This window comes from Dreissena polymorpha, chromosome 1, assembly GCF_020536995.1.
Source record: "Dreissena polymorpha isolate Duluth1 chromosome 1, UMN_Dpol_1.0, whole genome shotgun sequence".
Taxonomy (NCBI): domain Eukaryota; kingdom Metazoa; phylum Mollusca; class Bivalvia; order Myida; family Dreissenidae; genus Dreissena; species Dreissena polymorpha.
In genome coordinates this window covers 36,441,086-36,466,590 of record NC_068355.1, presented here as the reverse complement: position 1 = coordinate 36,466,590, position 25,505 = coordinate 36,441,086, and the positions used below count along the sequence as shown (strand labels likewise).

Sequence of the window (25,505 nt, the reverse complement as noted above, 5' to 3'; positions counted from 1 at the left end):
TGCCGATATATATTTTAAAACCTCCATTCCATCCGTCAGTGAAGAATGTTTACTGAACCACTTAAATAACATAATTATGTTTCCAGCAAGCTGCTACGGCAATCTAAGGGTTAATACCATCTACCGACGAATTTCCGCTGATTTAAGCTACCAGAATGCCTTGTAAGCTTTTTTTTTTAATTTCGCGTCATTAATTGTATTGAGAGCAACAGAAACTTCCAGAGAACATAAACATGTTGCTCAGGTTACTAAATAATAGTGCATACACATTTTTAATTCACAAAAATACATGCAATTTTGCGGACACACTTGTATTTACTAAATTAAAGTTAAGACTACTATGTTATATTTGTAAAATAAGTAATGATATATATAAATGCCAAATATTATTTTTTACGACTTTGCATTAGTTGTTTCTATTACAGAAAAATATAAACATGGCTGCGTAGTGTTTTTTAAGCAAAGCCATAACCCTTTTGCCATACATTCAATCACGTTTTAATTGGAAATAGTGCTTCAAATCATCGCCTTCTAAACCCCATGGTAGCTATGTATTTTACAAGAGAGGTACCATTCAATAAACTGTTGTATATCATCATTCCACAAAGGTTTTTGCATTTGTTTGTAGTCAGTGATTTCCAACAAAATCTATCCCAAAATTGTTCAGTATCGCCATAAAAAAGCAAAATAACACCATGAATTGGTGGCCATTTTATACCATTCTACAATAAACAATGTTTTATAAAAATGAGATGAGTGTTTTTGCGGAGATTGACACGTAAGATAACAATCGTATGACCATATTTATTGTTTGTCAATAGAAAAGTACCATGTACAAAGAAATCTCTGTTCAATTGGTATTGAAATTCGATAAAAGATAACTGGCACATATTGTCGCAGACATAAACGAAAACTTGAGCTCAGCAATACAATCCTATGTTGATTCCGGGCTTATCTGTAAAATATACAGCAAATAAACCAATGCTTAAGCTAGTGACCATGTTTTTTCTTTCAATTTTAGAAGATGACAGAATAGTATGTTAAACTTATTTCAAAATGAATGTAGCAGTAAAGCAGGAGATATGGTGTTGTTAGATATATTCATCATAGCCACGTTGGCCATCTAGAGCAACAGATCGGACGAGTGTGATCACTTTTGGTCCAGGACCACTCAAATGTCTCTTAACTGTTAATAGAAACCGACTTACGGATGAAATGACGGATTGTATACTTTACTCTTGCAATAACGAAGAGGGCATGGCAATACTAATGTTTTTATTTATATTTTTCTCAGTAATACAATTCCAATCGGAACATTTAGGCGCATTAAGCCTTCGTAAGTTGTTGCGGTGAGTCCAACATCGTCAACAGGGCGCCTGCGAGCAAGACACGGTGTCAAAGGCAGACCCCGGACAGTCTTCGTCGTGCCCGGAAGAACACATCCTCATACGCGACAGGGTGCCGTCACCACACGTCACCGAGCAGTCGCCGAGGAACCACTCGCTCCAACCTGATCATTTAAACGTTTTTAATTAACAAGCACATACATACATGTCTGGTTTAATAATTAATAAAATTGCGAAAGATTTTCTGAAAGATACCTAAACACATATACTTAAATTAATTTCCTGTTTTATCAATGTATAACTTTGCAATATCGAGGATAGAAAATAAGCGAAAACATAAGATGATGTATGACAGCATGCACGAATGTTCGCAACAAATGATGTATATTCATTGTATGTTAATGTTACTATTTAAAAAGTAATCGTTGTTTTCAGCAGAATTTCTTTAGTGTTGTTTTTTAAGAAATGTGGTATACAATAAATTGAATAGTATACTACTAATATTCCCTATTGTATTATACCGACCAGAATAATGTTTAGTGGTTAAATTCTTTACTAGACCCTAGTGCCACTTTCTTGATCAGTTCCAATAATTGTATTATGAGTCGTACTTGGACATTGTGCAAGCTTGCACGCGCTTGTTTCCAGACTCTCTCCAGAACAGTTCAGGCCTCCGAAGGCGGGAGCTGGATTGGTACACGTCCTTGTTCGTTGTATGTGACCGTCTTCACATGTGACGTCACATTGCGACCATGTTGACCACGAAGACCAGGAACCATTGACTTTCAGAATGTGCAAAAGTATTAACGCTTGTCTATCAAAACTTCATTTTATAACCCATTACAAGTTTAAACATAATGTTGGATAATTTCAATGTTATTCTATATCCTTTGATTACTTCTGGCCAAAAAATGAACAAATATAGGGATATATAAAGACAATCCTCGCCATTGATCAGCTGAAATGCGTACCTTCGCATGGTGCCATTTGACAGCCCACCACTTCGCTGCTATTGCCTGCACAATCCTCTTTGTGACCCGTGGAGCAGTTACGTACACGGATTTCAGTTCCGTTTCCACATGTCACTGAACACTTGCCGTTGAACCAGGGTGACCAATCTGTTCCAGACATACATGCATTGATCAGAATCTTGCTAGCATTGACATGTATGGACATATCGTAGATATAGGGTTTACAATTATATCAAATAGCAACAAAAGTTCAATTACATCATAAACATTGAACGGATATGTATTTGCTAACTTTTTGTTCGTACCTATCTCATACATTTTGAATTGTTGCGAATACATAGAAGAAAAAATGTGTTCTTTTCAATATTGGAATTATTTTTGTGAAATAAAGTTTAAACGTGGCATAAATCTGATATTCATGGCAATTTGACATTATTCTAAAAACCTGGGCATCTTGCAAGCCTGCATGTGTTGGCTTCTTGACTCGCTCCTGAGCAGTTCAGACCTCCAAACGCGGGAGCTGGATTGCTACACATCCTTGTTCGATATATGTGACCATCTTCACACGTGACGTCACACTGTGACCACAGTGACCACGAAGACCAGACACCGTCCACTGAAAAACAAAACCTTTTGAAACTCATTTGCGTCTTATGGTTGCCTGTATGTATGAACGTTGATACGATCTAAGAATGCATACATCAATTTTTGATTTGATAAACCGAACCACAATTTAAAACCAAAGGTTTTTTAGTAAATAATGCAATATATACCCAAAGATTTTGTAATTGAAATGCTTGTTGATAGTTTAGCATGCATTTTTCAATTAAAAAAAGAGAGTGTTGACTGTAAGTAACGGATTTCATTTGTGACATTTACATTTATTACACCTCACTTTTATTCACAATGCTAAACTCCCATAGGCCATCATGAAATACTGTCAGACCCAGCGGGAATAAATTTACTCCCAAATATAATGTATCCCGCTGCCATAGTAATCACGTGCTACCAGCGGGAAAAAATTTACTGACAAAAAAATACTGTATCCCGCTGCCTTAGCAATCAAGTGCGGAATGTTCGAAACTTATACTGCCCCATTCGCGCATGCGCAGTACGCAGTTTTGCCTTTCCGTTGTATTTGGATAATTAAATATCGATTGCAGCTGAAACTGTGCTGTAAAATAGATTAATGCCATTATTTAAGCTTTGACATGACTCATAAAAAATTCAATTTAGTATAAACGACACGCTTACCTCAATGGCAACTTTAATTTAATGCAAATAACAATAAAATTACAACGATATACACTTCCAGTGTCTGTTCTTAAGGTGTTATGCATGACAAACACTCAATCCGAAATACGTTTTGGATTCGTTCGATGCTTTAAACAAATATTTTATTGTAAAAAAAAACACCACGTCCATATTGTTGTCCCCAAATGTTTCGCCACCGAAATGACGTCACACGAGTACGTCATAAATAGAGAATATATGGTTGGTGACTTTTGATATCATGTGATATAAGACGAGTCTGATATGGCGTAGGAAAAGGCGAGGCTTGCCGAGCCTTTTCACACGCCATATCGGACGAGTCTTATATCACATGATATCAAAAGTCGCCAACCATATATTCTATTTATTATGCCACATTTTAAAGTAAATAAGAAAATATTCACAAAACAAACAAAAACAAACAACCTCTAAATTCATTGATGTAGATACGGTAGTAAATATGCAAATTAGTAGCAACCTGATTACATCCGCTAGCGTCTATGCATATATATTTACACATAAAAAATAGTTCGCAAGTAAGCAACAAACAATCAAATTTAAACGCACATAATACAAAAATTGAAGCGAGAAATCGTAACTTAAAAGAACAACTTCTGCACTAAAAAAACAATACCAATATTTTTTTACAATAACACATTCGACATGTACTTCCAAGAGTACACACCAACCGCTATTTTTAAAGCGAATGTGTAGAGTGATAATTTCAAACAATAAATACAATAATCAAATGGAACGGGATTTTAACGTAGTGCGCAATTTGGAAGTGATAAGAGTGATTTATTTTTCATCTTGTGCATCTCCGTAGTATACGTTTAGTTGTGAGATGTTAACAGTTTTCCCCAAAAAACAGGCCTTCACGTGCGAAGTCAAAGTGGGTGGGGAACGCGAGTACTTGTGTATTTCGAGTCGCTGGAACTTCATAATGAAGCTGCTTTTGTGCAATATTCAGCGACGTTACCAGCTGTACAATAAATGAACATATGTTTGTGTTTGGAGATTGCTGAGGTTAATTTCTTTACAATTGGGAAATCCCAACATAAGTTGACTGCCAGTCTGACCACTGATCTGCATAATATCAGTGGGAGAGCATGCTGAATCCCGCAGCTTCTGCACCATATGTTTCCTGGCCGAGTGGTTGGTAAGTTTCATTGTTATGTATACACGCCTAAACACACATGTTTCATTATTTGTGCCATTTTTTTACACCCATTCTCATGCTGATGAACCAATGATCAGTGCCAGTTGTTCTACTGTCGCGAACTGTTTATTCAAAATTGTGGAAAAATGAGTTGCGCACTGTTCGAAATTGTGAAAAAATGAGACACGCACTGTACCAAAAATTGAAAAAATGAGTCGCGCACTGTTCAAAATTGAAGGAAACATTAGTTGCCCACTGTTCATTCTGATTTCAAAATTGTGGAAAAATGAGTCCCACACTTTTCATAAATTAAATTTTGAAATAATGAGTCACGCGCTGAACAAAATTTGTAAAATAAGTTGCTCACTGTTCAATTTTTTGGAAAAAAATAAGTCATGCACTGTTCATTCAAAATTGTGGAAAAATGAGTTGCGCACTTTTCAAAATTGTGAAAAAATCATGTCACGCGCTATACAAAATTTGGAACAATCATTTGCGCACTGTTAAAAAATGGGGGACAAATTAGTGGGGCACCGATTATTCAAAATTACAAAAAATAAGTCACAAACTATTCAAATTGTAAAGACACATGAGTTGCGCACTGTTCAAAATTTGTAAAAATGAGTCGCGCACTGTTCAAAATTTGGAAAAAAATGAGTTGCGCACTGTTCATTCAACACGGTGGAAAAATGAGTCGCGCACTGTACACAATTTTAAGAATGAGTTGCACACTGTTCAAATTTGTGAACAAATTGAGTCACGCACTGTTCATAAAAAATTTCACTGTTGAAAACTGTGAACAAAAGAGTTGCACGCTGTGCAACTTTTTGAAAATATGTGTCGAAAACTGTTCAAAATTGTGTCGCCCACAGATCAACATTTTGAAAAAATGAGTTGCAAACTTTTTTTAAATTGTGAAAATTTGAGTCGCGAACTTCTTTAAATTGTGAAAATTTGAGTCGCAAATTTCTCAAATTAGGAAAACACCTATTCCCTTATTAAGCAAAAACAGCCCCGAGTCCATAATAAAAATATTTTAAGTTAAATGAAATGCTTAATTATTTTTATATAAAGTGGAGTTGATACATTTTCATTTTGTATAAATAATATTGTGTCTATTAAAGTTGTAATTTGTTCAAGTTGTGCCATAAAATGTTATTAAAACACTCTATTTTGAAATGTTATCTCCTGTTGGATTTGTTTTATTTTATTATAATATGAAATGTTTTTCTTTTAATGGCAGAAAGTTGCGACCACACATTCCATGGGTGATGATATCTACCAAAATTCTTGGCGGCACAGTTCTACCCTCGTCAGTTGCACTGGTCTGATTCTTTCTCTGCCTCTCAACCAACTCGAGATATTCCCCCCCCCCCCAACTGCATCCCGGCACAGCTTCACATCAACCCATCTAATTAATTTGTCGGAAAGGTAATACTTTTTGTCGACAAATTTATTTTTGAGAGTATTTATGTTATTGTTTTATCTGAACATGTTTAAAATCTCTTTGTCACTATATTTATAAAGTTTAAATTTTAATACAAATTATATATCTGGATTTTTATTATTAAAGCAGTTATGCAATGAATGTTTGATGATGTTTTTTTTTTCTAAAGGATTCTTGTCATGTATTATTAGGCATGGCAGGCATTAGCAAAGCATCTCAATCAAGTATTAATTATTTTACTTTGTCAATGTTAATTCATTGTGTATGCTATTCACCTGTTTGTCTTGCTTTTTATAAGAATGACACAGAAAAAGGAAAGCATTTGTAAAGTATTAGTTATTTTTTTATATAATCTTAGACGAGATGTTTAGTGAATATTTGTCATAAATTCTTCTTTAAATTGATCAAATCTGTCATTTTTTATTTAAAACGTGTTAAGTATATTTGTGTTACGTTAAATGTTTATCATTACTGTTTTAAATTGTGTTCATCTGCAGCCAATGAATGGTAGTGGTGCACATTTGTATTTGTTTAATTTTTTTCCATTAATAAATGTTCATTTAATTTATATTTCCCTATAGATATATACTTAACAAAGTGTTAGTTTTGTTTAAAAAAAAACAACTTCTTGTTTATTAATGTTCACACTTCTGAATAAAAAATGAATCGCTGTTTGTCTCCATTTAAACAAAAGAAGCGACATACCACGCCTACAAAAAAGTAGTTCTCAGAATGGGCGGGGCTAAAACATGGAACGCGAAAAAAAAAATTGATTAAACCAAATATGGGCGGAGTTTTAAAACGGATATTGATGGGCGGAGCTTAAAACTGTTATCGGATGGATATCCGATAACACTTTAAAATATCATGTCAGCGTCTCCAACGTAAATGCGCTGTCGTTGCATAATAAATTGCGTAATCAAGTGATGAAAATAATATACGGATAGCTGGTTCGGTATTATATTTTTTAAGAAATGATATAGGACTAAGAAAATTGATGGGATAAATCGATTACTAGGTCTGTGCCAAATAAAGCGAAGTTCATTTTGCTCGGCCCGAAAATCGGAACCATTCAACATATTAATGGTTGTTTATTGCTGAAATTAAATACAATTATTGAATATTAAAATTGTTCCTGGTTCATATAAATTGTTCATGTTTGAATAGTTTGTTCGGTATAATAAAATAAATATTACATGTCTGACAGGGCGACAGTAAATTTGTAAACTTTCGGAAAAATACTGTCAAACTTGGCTTCGCCTCGGTTGACAGTATTTCCTCAAGTTGACAAATTTACTGTCACCCTGTCAGACATGTAATATTTATATAATGTAATCTGTGCAATCGGATTAAATATCATGCACACCAGATAGCTGTTTACCTTTGCACGGAGTTTTCTGACAGACAATCACTTCTCTGCTGTTTCCAACACAATCCTCAGAGTGACCCGTGGAGCAGTGGCGCATGCGTGTAAGGGTTCCGTTCCCACATGTCACAGAACACTGGCCACTGAACCACGCAGACCAGGCTGTATCGTTTAAAAAGTAATTGGAATAAGAGGACTAAGATGACATTACAGCTAACCAGACATGATACTAGATGTATGAAGTCATTTTGCTTCGAAAGCAATTAAACCATATCTGCATTGTCAAGTTTTAACCCCTGTGTCATAATTTGAATTACTTTAATACAGGACCACTGTTTGATGTTACATTCAAACCGTAAAAATCTGAGCCTAGATGTTTAAGAGAAGAAATCCACTTGAAAAGGGTTTTTTTATCCTAGAAAAATTTATTTAAAAAACTTTGTTTTCGACCTCTTAGTTGTAAACACCAAATATAACTCGTCTAACCTAAGTGATTTCAGATATTTTCTATAAATTTGCCCATAATGAATACAGTCAGTGTTAGACACATAGTGCGTAGGCAGTCAAGGAAATTATTTGAACAACCTTGGTGGTCAAATAAGATTGGTAACGTATACATTTGCTAATAAAGTGTGTGCATTGAAAGTATTACCCCTTAGGCGTTTTTAGGTAAGGCATTATTTCAGCCATTTTTGTTGAGGTTTGAAAGATTAGTTTAAATAAATATATATTTTACAATTTTAGTCAATATTAACTTTTGAGGGCGATGTCAATTGGACTCCAGAGGCATGATCAAAATTAGGAGTTGATTATATAACGTTTCATTCCAAATATTACATCTCTGAACATTGTCATTTAAGACAAAATCCATTCAAGTTGATTTGTGATGCGAGTTACGCTTTAAATAAACCATGTTCGATTGGGGCCTGGCCGATTGTTGTTCACACGCCACTCCAAACACGACCCATTACAGACGTCGGACAGCAACGCACCACAATATATCACTTTTGCTCAGTTGAGCTAGAAAGTTAATTAACATAAATAACAATATTAGTGTTCAATACATATCAATAATGTAGAGAATAATAATACCTCCACATGGAGGTTTTTGGCAGCCTATTACTTCGCTACTGGTTCCTGCACAATCTTCGGAGTGACCCGAGGAGCAGTGACGCATTCGTGTAAGAGTTCCGTTCCCGCATGTCACAGAACACTGGCCATTAAACCAGGAAGACCAATCTGTACCAAACAAACAATTCTTTCATTAATTATGCCGTTCTATAATTTTGTTGAAACGTGCGCTTGGGGTCGTCTAAAACAGAAACAGTTACGCTTTACAAAATAATATACTACTTCATAGTTTTATTACAAAAGCACTCATTTACCATTGCTATTTCCACAAAATATTTATAACATTTTATGCACACATAAAAAGTTGTATGTCATTGTTCGTCTTTTATTACTTGTGTGTAACCCAAAACGTATTGTTTCTATTTTTAATGTCCAATCATATCGGGTTATAGGATCACGTGAGCTCTTTCTACCAATAAAAATCGATCCTGGCCATACTTGTTTTGGAATCCTTACTACGCAGTTGCATCTTTATTATTGTCTTAAATTTCGACAAATTCGCTCTTCAGCGGTAATATTAACGTTTATTTTTACACCATGTGACACAGTCTTATGTGGTGTTTTTAAAGGATTACATTTCTTTACACGGTGATCTACATTATTTGTGTTTTAAACGTGTTTAAGGGACAAACATCTAGTTTCCTTTGTTTCGTTTGTGTGCACGACTAAATCTTGCGTGATTTAGCTCTGACTCCCGCGACGTGATCCAAGATGGCGGCGCCCATCTCAAAGAAAGTTTATATCTTTGGACACTCGTTCGTGAAGAGGTTGAAGAATTTCATTCGTCAGGATCCGTCACTTCGTTACGATTTGGGCCTAACCGGCAGTCCGATGATACAATACTCGGGTTTTCCAGGCGCCACAGTGGATAAATTACAAGACATCTTGGATTTTGTTCCAGACATTGTGATCTTGGTTGTGGGAACCAATGATATCTACAACCCAAATCAATCGCCAATCTCTGTAGCTTCGGCAATACGTGATTTCGTGGACACCTTACTTTTTGTTCATGGGATACCTCAAGTTATCGTGCTGCAAACACTGCACAGACATTCCCCTACTTGCCACACTCGTTATCCAGTTGACATTCATTGGTTCAACAACAGGGTCGATGATTTGAACAGTCTTCTCATCGACTGGCTGAATTCTTCGCCCCATGGCCGAGCATACCTGTTGCGTTTGAAGGGGTTTTGGTCACCAGAATGTATACGTACTAACTTTGCGGATGACGGTTGTCACCTTTCACCTCGTGGCCAGCATAGATTTTTCAACAACATACGGGCCGCAGTTGTCGCTGCCCTGAAACAATCGATCTGATTAGTTATCATATTTTGCCTGATAACATTTCAGGTTTTTTCAAATTAAGTCGGTCTGTTTTAGTAGGTTCAGACCAGATATATATAATCAGTGTCATATGTTTGTCACTTAAAGTTATCAATCCAAACTGGACACAATTTTTCGTTATATTATGACGGTTTTAGCTATCATTTCCACATGATATTGATTTTATTAAGGCCGTCCTTTAATACTACGCCTGAGTTATTCAGTTCTGACTGATATTGATATTATCGTTCTCTTCGTAAGAAATATGTCTGTGCCTGATTTTCATTATTCAGTTCAGGCTATGCTTTATATTTTCCAATATTATGCCTGATTTTAGTTATTCCGTTCAGGCGGATATTGATGTTCTAGTTCTCTATGTAAGAACTATGTTTATGCCTGATTTTAGTCATACCGTTCAGGCCATATTTTTATTTTCCCATATCATGCCTGATTTTAGTTATACCGTTCAGGCTGATATGGCTGTTATAGTTCTCTACGTTAGAACTATGTTTATGCCTGATTTTAGTCATACCGTTCAGGCCATATTTATATTTTCCAATATTATGCCTGATTTTAGTTATACCGTTCAGGCTGATATTGATGTTATAGTTACCATATTTGTTATTCAATATTACACCTTATTCCAGATGAAGCGAACAAGGCAGCGCAAAAAGACGGCCACGTCTACAACCTGCTTATGTTGCAAGGGGACGACATCCTCTGGCAAACAACCTAAAAATTCTACACCAGCAGGGCCGACAATGGAATCGGCAGCGGACCAACCCAGGGATGTTCCTATACTCGCTGTGCCCGACAGCCTGACATGTGCTCCAGCAGCCACAGGCTCCTCCACCCCCTACCCATCACAGGTCCAGTCGGACATTCTCTTTCCAACTGCTACGACTAATCGTCAATTACCCTTGCCATTGGACCCAAACGTCGGGCTCCACACAGCCATGCCCTCTTTCGACATTGACTCCTCGAGTTCTTCCGATGAAGACCAGGGTTTCAGCTTTTCCCAGGCACTACATACACATGCTAGGGACATACTACCAGGTACTGGTCAACTCTATGCAAAGCCAATAAGTACCCCAATTTTGAGTCTGGTGAAAAAGTCCATCTGTAAAGACATTTGGCGCAACACATTTGTTGATATGGCAGCTCTGCTCCCTTCAACACTGTCCACACAGGCCAATCAATATACGTTACAGTTGGACAGTAACTCGCAAGTTTCCATAACTCCAAAGTCCAACCTGCGGAAAATAACAACTATTGAACAGTGGACAACCGCCATGATCAGATTTATGGCAGTATATACTTTTAAGTTCCCCTCTGAAACTCAGGCTATACTGAAATACACGGAGATTGTCCGTGACATCTCCAGCCGTCGTCCAGGCTCAGCCTTCATCTTCTACGATACTCAATTTCGCCTTTTAAGGGGATCCATTCCCGTTCCGTGGGACCGTCTTCACACGGAATTCTGGTAAATGGCCTGTACATCCTTTCCCACCCAACACTCAAGCCCTTCCTTTCGCCCTCAAAGAAACCCCACACGAGCCCCTTACAGACAATCTTCGTCCTACAAAAAATACCTTGAGAACACCTGTTTCAACTACAACAAACGTTCCCTCTGCCACACCCCCTCTTGCACCAACCCCCACACCTGTGGTTATTGCAGAGGGTCCCATCCAGCATACGAATGCTCATTCCCTTCCAAAGAACACGCTGCTAAAGCCGTCTCCACTCCTAGACCCTCTAAACCGGTCAGATAAAACACCCGTTGTTACCCCAGTTCAAATTGCCATTCTTGCCCCTTACTTGTCAGGTTACCACTGGGCCAATTATTTGATTGATGGTTTCACCTACGGTTTTAAACTTGGTTATTTGGGTCCACGGGTTCCTTTTTCGGCCCCAAATCTTAAATCATGCAAAGAACACCCTGAAATTGAACATTGCAAACTTCTAGATGAACTCGACGCTGGTCGGATTCAGGGTCCTTTTCCTGTCCCTCCCTTAGATAATTTCCGTGTCATTCCAATTGGAATTGTGCCTAAAAATCTCCTGGACAGTTAAGATTAATTCACCATCTTAGCCATCCTCCGGGCCAGTTCATAAATGATTTTATCGAACCAGATCTCTCTTCTGTTTCCATTGCTCATTCGACGACGCCGTTACCCTCTTGTTGAGTATTGGCCCGGGTACTCTTTTCAGCAAAACCGACATTGATTCGGCTTTCAGGTTAATTCCAATTCACCACTCTGACCACCATTTACTCGGCATTCAATTTCAGAACAGCTACTATTACGATACTTGTCTCCCTATGGGAGCTTCATGTTCGTGTGCTTTTTTGAACGTTTCAGTTCCGCTTTGCTATTTATCGCTGTTTCACATTTGAACATCCCCCATATTGTTCACATTCTTGACGATTTTTTATTTATGGGTCCAAAGAATTCTCATATTTGTCAGTCTAGTCTGGACAATTTCTTAAATTTCTGTGCGCACATTGGGGTTCCCATCAAACATGAAAAAACAGTCACGGTTACTTCCACAATTTCATTTATGGGTCTTGAATTGGACTCAATACTTATGGAAGCGCGACTCCCTCTAGATAAGTTAATTAAAGCTAGAACCCTTTTAAGTTCATTTGTGAAGTCGCGTAAAGAGAGCCGCAGGGACCTGCGAGCTTGGCAATTGTTTCTTGAACACTTCAATGGAAAACAATTACTTTCTGAACAACGCTGGCTCACTTCCGACACTTTACATCTTCACACGGACGCATCCGGAACCTTAGGTTTCGGAGCCACATTTAAGTCACACTGGTTTTCCGGTACATGGCCTCAAACTTGGTTAGGTTATGACATTACCTTTAAAGAGTTATTTCCCATTTCTCTTGCTCTGGAAATCTGGGGTCACCAACTTCGCAATGGGTGCATCGTTTTGCACACGGACAATGAGGCAGTAGTACATATAATAAATAAACAGTCATGCCGTGTACCAGTTATTATGTCTCTGGTACGCCGCGTAGTCCTAGCCAGTATGAAATACAATATCCTGTTACATGCCCAACATATCCCCGGGAAGTACAATTTGTTACCGGATCTCCTTTCTCGTTTACAGATCTCTGAATTCAAAGCAATGGCTCCCCACATGGACCTGCTGCCAACACCCATCCCAGAGCACCATTTTATAATTTGAATCAAACAGTGTACAAATTATTGGACAAATCCCTGGCTCCCTCCACAAAAGCCAGTTACAAAAATGCTTTCCTCCAATATCAACGTTTTCATTCTACTCATTATCCTTTGTCAAACTACCTGCCTATTACCACTGATCGTTTAGCCCAATTTATTGCTTTCTGTCACAATTTGAGTTTCCAGGCCAACACTATTTCCACATATGTTTCGGCTTTGGGTTACATTCATAAATTGTACAATTTGGCAAACCCCACAAAATCCTTCGCGATCAAAAAGTTGTTGTACAGTTTACGCCGCACGTCAACCGCAGATAAACGTCTGCCTTTCACTATTGCCAATATTCGCACTTTACTGTTTGTCCTTCGGTCAAACACAAAAGACCACTACCATCGAGTCCTGTTGAAGGCAATGTTTCTCATGGCATTTTTGGTCTTTTCCGGGTTGGGGAATTGTCACTTTCACATAATGGTCATCAAAATACTATTTCTCGCCAGGACCTTACTTTTTTGTACACCGATTCCAAACTCTCATCGGCAGTCGTTACAATCCGTAATTACAAACATTCCAAGGGTCAATGTACCTCAATTCCTCTAGCCAGTCAATCCAACAAACAGCTATACCCAGTCCGCGCATTATTTAAATACATACGGATGTGTCCCTCCGATACAAAACCCCTTTTCGAATTTGCTAACGGGGAGCCTGTCACAGCCACTTTCTTCAGGTCAAATCTTAGAACCTGTGTTGTTGCTTCGCAATTAAGCCCGCACCTTTATACCTCCCACTCTTTCCGTATTTTCGGGGCTACGCACGCCCATCCCCAAAACATGCCAGCCTCTCAGATTCAGCAGTTAGGACGTTGGAAGTCCAACGCATACCTTAAGTACATACGGGCCAACACATTACCAGTTTAAATCCCCCCACAAGTCAGACACTGACCATAATAGACACCGTGTATTTCTTTAGCCAGTTTTAGTATTACTCTAAATGCCAGTGCATATACGCCTAGAATTGTAGCATTGCTTACAGTTACCTGACAGTTTAAGGCTGCAGGTATTCATACTTAGTTTTGCTGGTGCTTGCACTTTTTGTAAATATTTGTTGTATATATATCTAGTTTGCTGACGGTTTAAGGCCGCAGCTCCATTTTCTTTGTTAACATTGCGTTTATATGTTAATATTTTACCATTATTGTGTTTCTGTAACTTTTTGTTTACCTGACAGTTTAAGGCTGCAGGTACATCATTCACCATTTTTGCTTGTACAGGTTTTTTATGTACAAATATGTTGAAAATATCTTTTGTTGTCGGACGGGATAAGGTCACAGCTCCATTTTGTGTTTGCCATCATGACTTTTGGCTTCGTTTACAATTTTATTTGATAATCTTTGTGATGCTGTTTTTGTTTTGTCTACCTGACGGTTTATGGCTGCAGGTTGTTTTTTGCTTTTCATACCAATTTTTGTTAGCATATTGCTCTGTCATTGGCAACAGTCGGGACACAGCCTCATCAACATATTACATCACTGCTTGCTATGATAGTTTAGAATATTTGTTTGTTTTTACGTTTGTGTGCAGTGTACATATTATTGACTTACTTTCAACTTTATTTTCTCCGCTTGTTGATTTATTCATTGTCACAGCTAGTCCATTTTTTATTTTATTTTATTTACACTTTGACTCGTTAGATGCCAAAATATGTTGTGCAATTCTTATACATGTATATAGGGTTTGTTCCACTCGGTTTTGTTCAATTATTCTATGATCTCCCTTTCGATGTATTACAATAAATGCAAGTACGTCCATGTTAGACCTTGCCAATGTCAAGTTTTCATCTTATTTAAAATTGAAATTCTATGTTCACGTATATGCTTTAAATTTTTGTAAACCCACAGAGTGATGGTTTAAAGCCAGACTTATTATTTTCCAACTTATAACATTACACGTAGCGTAGTAATTCTTTTCCAGACTTACTTTCAATTTATGTCTGTCCATATTTACAAGCTGCGTTAGTATCCGTGCAGGAACAGTTACCTCCCTTTATTTTGTATTGCGATCTTCTCCCGTACTCCATGGGCGGCGGGGTTCCCCTTACGGCTCCCCTTTGAGGCGTGTTTGTACCGCCCATTATGTCAGTATAGGAAATAACATGATATATTTTCATCTACGTTATGGCATTTTGCAATAAATGCCCATTTTCGATCAATCATATTGTGTTTGTTCTTTCCTTTATGACATACGACTCGTATGACCTCTAAGACCTTTTCATTACTATAAAGGACAATACATAAATAACATTTTATGCACACATAAAAAGATTTATGTCATTGTTCGTCTTTTATTACTTGTGTGTAACCCAAAACGTAAATTGTTTCTATTTTTATTGTCCAGTCATATCGGGTTATAGGATCACGTGAGCTATTTCTACCAATAGAAATCGATCCTGGCCATACTTGTTTTGGAATCCTTACTACGCAGTTGCATCTTTATTATTGTCATAAATTTCGACACCCGCCACCACCCCTTCTCCACCATATGTTTTACATGTACAGTTATATTTCTACACTATTGTGTTATTCGGCCCGTCCGGTCTAGGACCTTTTCATTACTATAAAGGACAATACATAATAATAAGTATCATATTATGCTAAGGCACTTGTGTTCATAGGACAAACATAAATAATTCATATTTAGTACAAATGGTTAAAAACACTATTACATTTGAAAAAGTCGCATGTTACGTATACCAGACTTAACGACAAAATATATTTTATTAATGTCCTATTGTATATTGTACAATTATTTTCAGGGACAACGCATTACAATGTGGTTAACGTAAATAATAACATAGTTTCTATAACAGATTTTGAATTAAAAACTATGTTATGATCATTGACTTACGTTTATTCGGGTATTTCTTTACATTGATAAATCAATAATAACAAAGTGTTTTTCGTTTATGTTTGCAATGCAAATGTGTAAAAATTATAGGATGCTTTCATAACTCTTCTCTTAATGAAAGGTGTGTACTTAAGATACCTTAGATGCAGTCAAGTCTCGGTAGCAACTGGACGGATTGTTTTTCTCTCACATTTCATGTATATTTACATTCTCAGAGGTTAATTGTGTTGTTCATTGCTTATTCAGCATACATTAATTTTATTCATTGTTTGTTACATATATATTCTGCATGTAACAATTACTATTGAAAATGTTTTAAACTCATCGCAAATTAATTGTGCACGTCAGTTTGCACATAAAGATTGACAAGCAATTGGAAAAAAAGAATAAATGCAACTTGTTATGAGTGACAACATGTTCCACGAGCCCGAATTTTTTCATCAGCACGATAGGTACATTGTGGAGGCAACTTACTTCATATATTATGATAACCACTTACGTCCTGGGCTAGTTGTCGTGGTCGGACATGTAGCAGCCGACTGTGTGTTAGGCATGCTGGGGTACAGAGAGCATGTCGACTGTGTGAATAGCAGGTCGTCAAGTCCAATATCGCCATGGTAACCGTTCCCAACAGTAGCTTCTGCTATAATCTAATGATTTATTGGGCTTTTTCTTAAATGGGTTACGATTTAGATGATTAGATGATTTAGATGATTTAAACATATGTTATCTTACCATTTATACATGCAACAAACACATATAATCCTAGTAATATATATGTAAATATAATTATAAAAAACACATTTTTACGATCTGCCTTTCATTTAAGACTCATAACAAATATGTAAAACTTGCTTAGGCACTTTCATTTCGCATATTTTAATAATGACTGCCGAAACCGGAAAGGAACAAGTTCAAATCAATAAAATTGTTTATCAAGTGCAGTGAATAGGTCTTACTCGTAGTGATATAATATGATAAAATCTTACCGAAATATTTGAAGTATAGCTCAAAGGTACATGTCCAGACTTCCAGACATCTCCTTGGTTCCCACTTACAGTCCACAGCAATTTCCCTGGGAGCTCGGAACCAGTAGCCATATAAATGTTGAGACTACCGATATCAGCACCATACATGTGATACCAGAATTGAACACAGACAGGAGCTTTAAAACCGGGCTGTATGATGCCACTCTGATACCAGGCTTTGTCACATTCCTGGCTTGGGGCGCTGGACTCGAGGTATATGTATCTGCCTAAAACAATGTCTGATAAAATTAAACAAATTCTTTGTTTTGAATATTCATATTTATTTTAGCATTTATTTAGGTCTACATAACAGGGAAACATATAAAACAGTGCAGGACGAAAAACATCAAAACTATTTTACAACTATATGATCTATGAAACATATCATCATTATATTAGATCTTTATGAAGGATTAAAACACCAATACTTATTTAAACATCATTTTTAAAAATAAAAAACACCAACACATATTTTCACATATTTCGAAAAATGATAAACACCAAGTTCATTAAACATCTGTATGAAGGATAAAAACGATCCGCATCTATTTAACAATATACAAAGGAATATCAACGTACCAGTACTGTTACCAAACGTATGATCCGAGCTAGGCCCCGTGTCGTCAGTGTTCGTCGAGCCATTGAACACAATCCAGTCCATATTGTCAAACAAGTCAACGTTATGCCAAGAACAATTTAACGGCGCATCGAACGTACAAGTGATTTGATCTACGATAGAAAACATCAATTTGTGTTTCATGACATACGTTTATGTTATATTTATACCGAGTCGCGCTATTGGGTTACACAATGTAGCAAGGTAAAATAAAGATTTGTTTCTGTTTAAGGTCTTTAAATACATAAGTTGAAATTAATAAGTAACATGTTTATTAACAAACACAAATATGAGTTTTTAACCGAGCCGAGGGGTATCTTACTAACGATTTTTCAGGACGACTCAAACAAAATATCGTATCAAATAGAAATCTTAACTTGATCAAAATAATATTCAACTCAACCTCGGCATTAAACAGTAACTGAACAAACATTTCAAGTAACTGTTGACTTAAATTTTTAAACTTAAAGAGCAACAAACATTTATGCGATAGACTTTCTGATATATGTATAGTTCATTTATCAGTATCTTTAAAAATATTGATGAACAAAATACTGTTTAATAAATTGTGAAACATAATAAAATTCATGTTTCTTTCGATAATTGTATTTAAAACGATAACGTAGTTTTGATTGGTTTTCACTTATCATAAGTAATTGTCTCAACCACCATGGTGTGCTTTCTGTATATGTCAGTTGATTTTCACTTTCAACGGATATTTAAGTCTATTTGACTGGCAATTTCATTACTTAATCATTAATTAACGTGTATTTAGAAAATGTAGTACATTTTCAGGTAGTTAAACTTTTTCGAATAAGTGAAAAACGTACAGTAAAGTTTAAACAATAGCACATTTTAGAGGAGAACCACACCGCTTATATTAAGTTTAAGACAAATACATTAAATCGTCCATACATGTAAACATGTGTATATTGATCATTGGCATGTGCGCTTAAGGTTTGTAAGGACACAAGATTGTTTCAGTTATAACGGTCTTGTTTGTTTCTAGTTAATGGTAGCATACATACAACATACAAGGTTAAAAGCGACGCAAAACACACATTTTGTGTGTATTGACTTAAAACAAAAAAAATGGTCTAACTTGAATGGCACTGAAGGAAAACAATTCATGGTTTGTGATGGGAATAGAACCATTTTCAAAATGCCATTATATTTACATATATTGCCTAAACATAAACATGAGTATTGAATAACGGAACAAAGTTTTTTTCTTTCAACGATATACTAGTAATATGCGGAAAACCGACTGAATCCGATTTTAAAATAATTGTTAATATAATACATGTGTTGTTTTTTCAGGCGCAATAAGATACACATCTTTTTTATTTTTTATCGAATATTTGTATGACGTGTGTCATTCACATTATCAACAACATATTTGTTTATATTACTTTGCTTCATCATAAATTATTAAAATGCAACAATCACACGTTCTTATGGTTCTGTGTAAAGTTAACATCCGATTCAATCTGAATGCAGAACAAATACCTGGACAGTCGCTGCCACAACACTGGAGCTGTTGTGTGTAATTTCCCTGACAATTTCGGCCTCCATACAATGGTTGTGGGTTGTTACAGAGACGTGTGCGCGTCTTAAGTCCGTTTCCAGTGGAAGGAAAACACGAACCCCACGCCATCCAGGCACCGAACCCACCGTCAACTGTAGGTAATGATACAAGATACCGTGTCAATATAACATTTGAGTGATAATTTGTCAACTATATCGTACCAAGGCTCAATGCAAAACTACAACATCTGTATACAGTACATAAAGTACTAGCCATGTTTATATATGTAGAGGCAGTGTACATAAATCACACATGTTTTAATACTGTTATCATAGTTTATAACAATTGTATGGCGACTTTTTTTTCACAATTCGGAAAACAGTTAATGCCAAAACTCAGCTAATGCAGTATGTCTTTATAGGAGTTTGTACCAAGCAAAACATGTTAGTGAGTGAAGTACTAGTTTCACGAGCCAGACTACGATGAACCTTGCTTGAAATCAAAGGCAATCAGAGGCGATTTTCTGAAAGATATAACCTAGGTTTTTGCAGAACTCGTGTAGTAAAATACGACACTCACTTGGACAAGGCTTGTCGAAGCATTCGCCCACTTCGTTTTCAGGTCCTTCACAGTACTTGCCAAAGTTTTCTGGCGTCGGATTTTCACATAGTCTGTACCTGATGTGGTGTCCGGTTCCACACGAAACATCACATACACTCCAACGGCCCCACTCTGTCCAACCGCCATCAACTGAATAATGACATAAACTATGTCTTAGAAATGACATATAAAAAAATCAGGTTTTGCACTCCACTAAACTACAATTAGAAGAGAATAAATTCACTAATTGTTTCTTGTTTGAGTCGTTCTTTCTTTATTACGTGATATAGTGTGTTGTGATCGAAAGAAGTACTAGGCCACTCCAACAAACATCGCAGAAGATTGGTCATTTTTTATTTACGCATGGTAATAACGTCAACATATGAAGTCTGATGTTTTTCTATTTGCCATGACCAAAAACAGCTACAATATCTTACTACCATAAAATTTCCTAAGTGGTTGCATTAGCCACAATAACAAGTCAAACTTAAGCAACAAATTGGCAAGCGTATTTTTAAACATACCGGAACCATGTTTTAACTTAATTGAGCTATCATTAAAGCAAATATTCTGATATAAAGAACTGACAAAAATGTGACTTTAAGACAGTGAATTCAGCTCAATATAGCCTTGTAAAGAAACCAGTTTTTGACCTAGACCACATATAATACGAACAAATCGCTTGACAAAGTTTCATGATGATTGGTCTGAAAATGTGACTTGTTAAGTTAACGAGTATATTCTAGGTATTTTCGTACCATCGCAGTTTCCACGCGGTACACACGTCTCAGTGCCGTTCTGTTGTCCTGTACAGTAGCTGCCTCCATGATGTGGTGCCGGGGAGTCACAGGGGCGGGTACGAAACCGGGTACCATTTAGACACGTTACGGAACACGACGTCCAGGACTGCCAACTCCCCCACATACCGTCAACTGTGTGTGTATGAATATAAGCGAGCATGTGCTGATTCGCAGAATACCATTATACAGTAAACATATTAGTATTGTGATTGTCATTACCTAATGCAGACAAGTAAGAAAAGTATCTGGAAGATAGTTTGATAAAAAAAAATAAGTTTAGTACGTAGTTACAAATTTGGAGTGATTACTGGTAAACTTCAATTACTTTTTTGTTTGAAGGGTGCGGAGAGTTTAATGATAACAAGCTTTAAGTATCTTGAATATTTAGTAATTCTGTAGACAGTGTTTTCCAGAGAAAGAACATAACTGCTGAATATATTTATAACAGATCTTTTAACGAAAGCATTGACAAAAAATGTGACTGAAATAACAGCTTTGACACATGATTGACAGGCATTCCCGTGGATAAGTTCAAGGGCACATAACTCAGAAAAAAGATCGACTCGCTTGAAAAATTTGTTCTGCACATTTATGCTTCATGGTGATTACATATCTCAAGTTTGAGTTCAAACTCTTGAGGAAATGGAAAGAAGTTCGCTCAACAAACAGTGTGCATGTCATGCTTCTGACATAACACTTGCTAAGGTCAAGGGCATTTAACTCAGGACCGTGTTTATCACTAGGCATGAAATAGGTGTCTTGCATATTTACAATAACTATAGACAACATAAGCTAATTTTAAATCACATCGCTTTAGAAATGTGAAAGCTGTTTGCTCAACAAAACTTGAATGCGTCGAAACCGAGAAACTAACAAACGTTTGAATCGACCGACCGACAGAGATATACCGCTTTGTCAATTCAATTTTATTTTTATAATTCAAAACCCATAATTTAGAACTGCTCCAAGCCATTTGACTCTTTATTTATCTCTGCCAAGGTATTATGCACACAGACATTATCAAGAGTTAAGAGTTGAATCGTAATTTTTGACGCCGTCCGAGACCAAAGAATGTTCTTATACTATGTCCCGATTTAAAAAGGACAAGCAAACAAGTCATTTTCAGCGAACAACATAACCCTGATGAAATAAAGATTTGAAGTATAATACAAGAGTCACCTGGTTTGGGGCTAGGTTTGACTTCAGTGGCATAATTAAAAAAAATACCACAAAACGATCTAACTTGCAAGATCTCTTGGCATTGCACCTAAAAGAAAAGATTTATTTCAAGCTGCAGTATAAAAATATAAGGAAAACAAGAAATAATATTATGCAATTGAGATCACAGTGGCATGATTTGTACACACTTGAAAGAGGGCCATAATGCGATGCTAAAATCCAAATATAACACTTTCGAGACGAGAGATAAGCGTGGCACAACAATCGACGGACGGCTTGACGGAAGAAAGGACATATCAGCGCAATCTATATACAGCTATAGCGTATAAAATAGTGTCAAGGTATTTCAAAAAATATAATATCTAGTTAAACAAAGTTATTCATGCATACATGACATGATATAGTATAATATGAACTGGTCATTTATAAATCGGAGTATCATACTAGGACAAGTTTTCTCCTGACATGTCTCGAACTGATCCGCTGTTTCATTGCACGGTTTTCCGCCAAATTTAGGAGCAGGACTATCACAAGTTCGGACTCTATGTCTGGTTCCGGTAGCGCAGGTCACATCGCAGGCAGACCAGACGCTCCATCCGGACCAGCTGCCGTCGACTGATAGTGTGTAGAATATTATATAATTGCTGAATGCTTTTTGCTATGTAGGGTCATGTAATAGTAGCGAACGAAAAACTAATTTCATAAATATAATATACTATAAATTATAATCATGAATAAAAAATCCATTTCATACGAATTCTTTATTATCTAGTGATATTATTTTCACAAACATGTTTTCCACAAAAATCCCAAGTATTTTATCCATTACAATGAAATAATCAGCTATAAAATGTATCCCTAAAATTCATTTTTGAAACACTTTTGAAGGCGGAAATAAAGTTATCTTACCTCGTAAATAATAATAGATTTTCATCGGCTAAGCTAGGTCGCATGCTGACCGTGTTTTTTCTGTATCACACCTTTACGTTGATATCGACTTGATACAAATGTGCTTAATAAACTTATTGTCATTTAATCATATCAATGGACGTAAAAAATACTTATTTATCAAAATCAAGAATAAAGTCTTTAGTTTTGGTAAAGATAAATGATATTTATAAAAAACAAACAATTTAAAACCAAAATATAGTCATACTTGTATACGTTAAATCAACAAAAACAGCTTCAACAGATTTTAACAAACATAAAGTTCAGTTGATTATGTCGTCAATATTTGCATATCAACATCATACAACAATTTCATTCCCGTCTAAATGAAGAGTTGTGACGACTATTTATTTATAATTATTATTTAAATAGGGACGTAGAGGTATGATACGTCGAAAAAAACACAGGTCACTTTCACATCGTTTTGCAAAACATGAGGCTGGATATAAATATGTCTCCTAAAATTTTTTAATTTTTTGCCTCACCTGATATATTACAAAACGATAAGGAAGTAAACAAATATTTGCTACATATTAAGTCAGTAACTTTTCAAACTATGTATGTAATGTTTAATGACGTTACAAAATGTCGTCATAAAATACAGCAATCTCCACGCAGAGTTGCCGTTCCTTGCACCAACATACATTCTCTGCCATCACCATAAAATCCTACAAGATTTGGTATAATGGTGTTTTTTTGTTTAAGTATTATATTATTTAAAGTAGTATCATTTTCTTGAATATTTTGAAAAAAGTTAATAAGTTTAGGGTCATAATAAAAAAATGCGCTTTAACAATTGTAAAATGAGTGTACCACGTAGTTAGTTATAAAGGCAGGGACTTGAACCAGCTATTCTGGTTCCAATAATTAATTAATTAATAATTCCATTAATTGCATCTTAACAATACAGTACAGCTAATTAAGAATAGTAATTAATAGGATAAATTCGTTACAGGGGTTTTCACTGAGTATTCTCACCAAATATTAATTGCATGTGCCTACATCACACCGTTCGGGATCGATAACAATACTTACCCTAATATTTCCACTAAATTACACGGAAACGTTATTAAAGCACGATTAAGAAAAGACACTTTTTTGCACTACGCATTAAATTATTATATGGAATTCTCCTAGAATATACAGTATAAAGATTGATATTCCCTGTATTGTTCACGAATGATAAAGCTTGTTTAATATACTTGGACAATGTTTCTCTGTGCAGATCCCATTTTCATTGTCACTGCTAGCACAGTTCACTCCACCGTAGGCGGGTGCAGGGTGGTCACATGACCTGTTCCTGGAATGGGAACCATTCCCACACGTGACACTGCACGCGGACCATGTTGTCCAGTCTGACCAGCTTCCGTCAACTGATTTTGAAAAAAAATCGTAATAAAGTATTTTTGGCGTCATATGTGAGTATTATTGATATCAGTGTTAAAATTTTCAAAGTATGAGTTCTATGTGTCGAGCAAATTGTATAGTTTTTTACGCGTAAGGAAAACATAAAACATTTTAAGCTATCTCACTAAGATACAGTTGTTGAACATGCGAGATAATACTTATTTATCAATTAATGGAACAATATTAAACGCCTAAAACACATACTTTGACATGGTGGACCTTGACACCCCTTTCGCTCATCTTCACCCTTCTCGTCACTATCACAGTACAGACCCCCATTTTGTGGGCGCGGGTTGTTGCAGGATCTTACACGTACCATTTCACCAGCGCCACAGGTCGTAGAGCATACAACCCACGGATACCAGCTTCCCCAACGGCCATCCACTGCAAGTAAATCATCAGTCATAAATCTATTGAATTCTCCTTATTCATCGATTCAATCAAACTTACAATAATACTTTAAAAAACGAAATATTTGCCTCATTTTGATTCATGGAATGTTTAGATTTTTAAAATGCGTATGTTGCAATTAACCCTGTAAATTGTATAACCATTTGATGAACACAAATGTGTTTAGAAACTCACACTAGCTAAATCATTCTTTGGAAATATTGCTTTCTGACGGGTACTATTAAAATACTTTGTCGCCTCAATACCATATAATGAATTGTGCCTGTCTACCCTTATAAGACTTACATATTTAACAAAATCCAAAACTGTTTTAGCAATTACCATAGTTGTGTTAATAACAGATAAGCGTCATGCTTTTTGAAAATTACGTTTAAACTGTTTTTGTTTTGCAAGGTGTGAATAAAACTCTAAACATCTATACGGCACCTAAAACAGATGTATAACTTTATTTACCAGGGCACGTTGTTGGTTTGTCTGAACAGCTCACAGTATATCGTGTTGATCCTGGACACTGCTGACCTGACCCTACCGGTGCTGGACTGTCGCACTTCCGGACACGTGTCTGTGTGCTGTTGCAGTTGCAAACTGACCAGTCTGCCCACTGACCCCATTCGCCATTTACTACAAAATGTAATATTGTTCAGTAGCGTAGTGCGGTCGTATGGTGATCGATGTGTTGGAAGTAGTATAGGTAATTGGAGCATGTCACAGTAGTTACGAAAAGCACCGACCCCGCATATGACTTTATCTTACTGCTAAATTATGTTATAGGAGAAATCTATATGGTTCATATATACGTTTGCTCTAAACGCCTAATTCATAGGCATAGCGCACGTTTTTTTATGCCTTTCACTTTCGGTTGAAGTTCAAATGAATTTAAGC

General features: G+C 36.3%; 2 protein-coding genes across 2 annotated transcripts in view; both read right to left on the bottom strand.

Moving 5' to 3' along the window:
- The window catches only part of LOC127877004 (6-phosphofructo-2-kinase/fructose-2,6-bisphosphatase-like), a 370,857-nt gene that overhangs the window by 217,352 nt on the left and 128,000 nt on the right, over positions 1-25,505 (bottom strand). The window lies entirely within an intron of this gene.
- On the bottom strand, positions 1,311-25,247 carry LOC127876987 (A disintegrin and metalloproteinase with thrombospondin motifs adt-1-like). Its single transcript, XM_052422557.1, has 16 exons — positions 25,077-25,247; positions 24,417-24,596; positions 24,008-24,178; positions 22,302-22,472; positions 20,637-20,810; positions 19,858-20,028; positions 19,260-19,430; positions 17,714-17,863; positions 17,096-17,361; positions 16,606-16,756; positions 8,654-8,800; positions 7,577-7,723; positions 2,763-2,933; positions 2,318-2,464; positions 1,958-2,128; positions 1,311-1,510 (listed from the first exon to the last, which is right to left on the bottom strand). Exons 2-16 carry the CDS (start codon positions 24,529-24,531, stop codon positions 1,365-1,367), a joined length of 2,469 nt encoding a protein of 822 aa, XP_052278517.1. The 5' UTR covers positions 24,532-24,596; positions 25,077-25,247; the 3' UTR covers positions 1,311-1,364.

Bases quoted from the DNA above. Each gene is read 5' to 3' on its own strand.
- LOC127876987 (XM_052422557.1), bottom strand. From the start codon at position 24,531: ATGGTACGTGTAAGATCCTGCAACAACCCGCGCCCACAAAATGGGGGT. The intron at 17,864-19,259 runs GTATTTGTTCTG...TTTCTATCGTAG, and splicing joins TTGTGGCAGCGACTGTCCAG to ATCAAATCACTTGTACGTTC. The intron at 1,511-1,957 runs GTACGACTCATA...TTAAATGATCAG, and splicing joins CAAGCTTGCACAATGTCCAA to GTTGGAGCGAGTGGTTCCTC.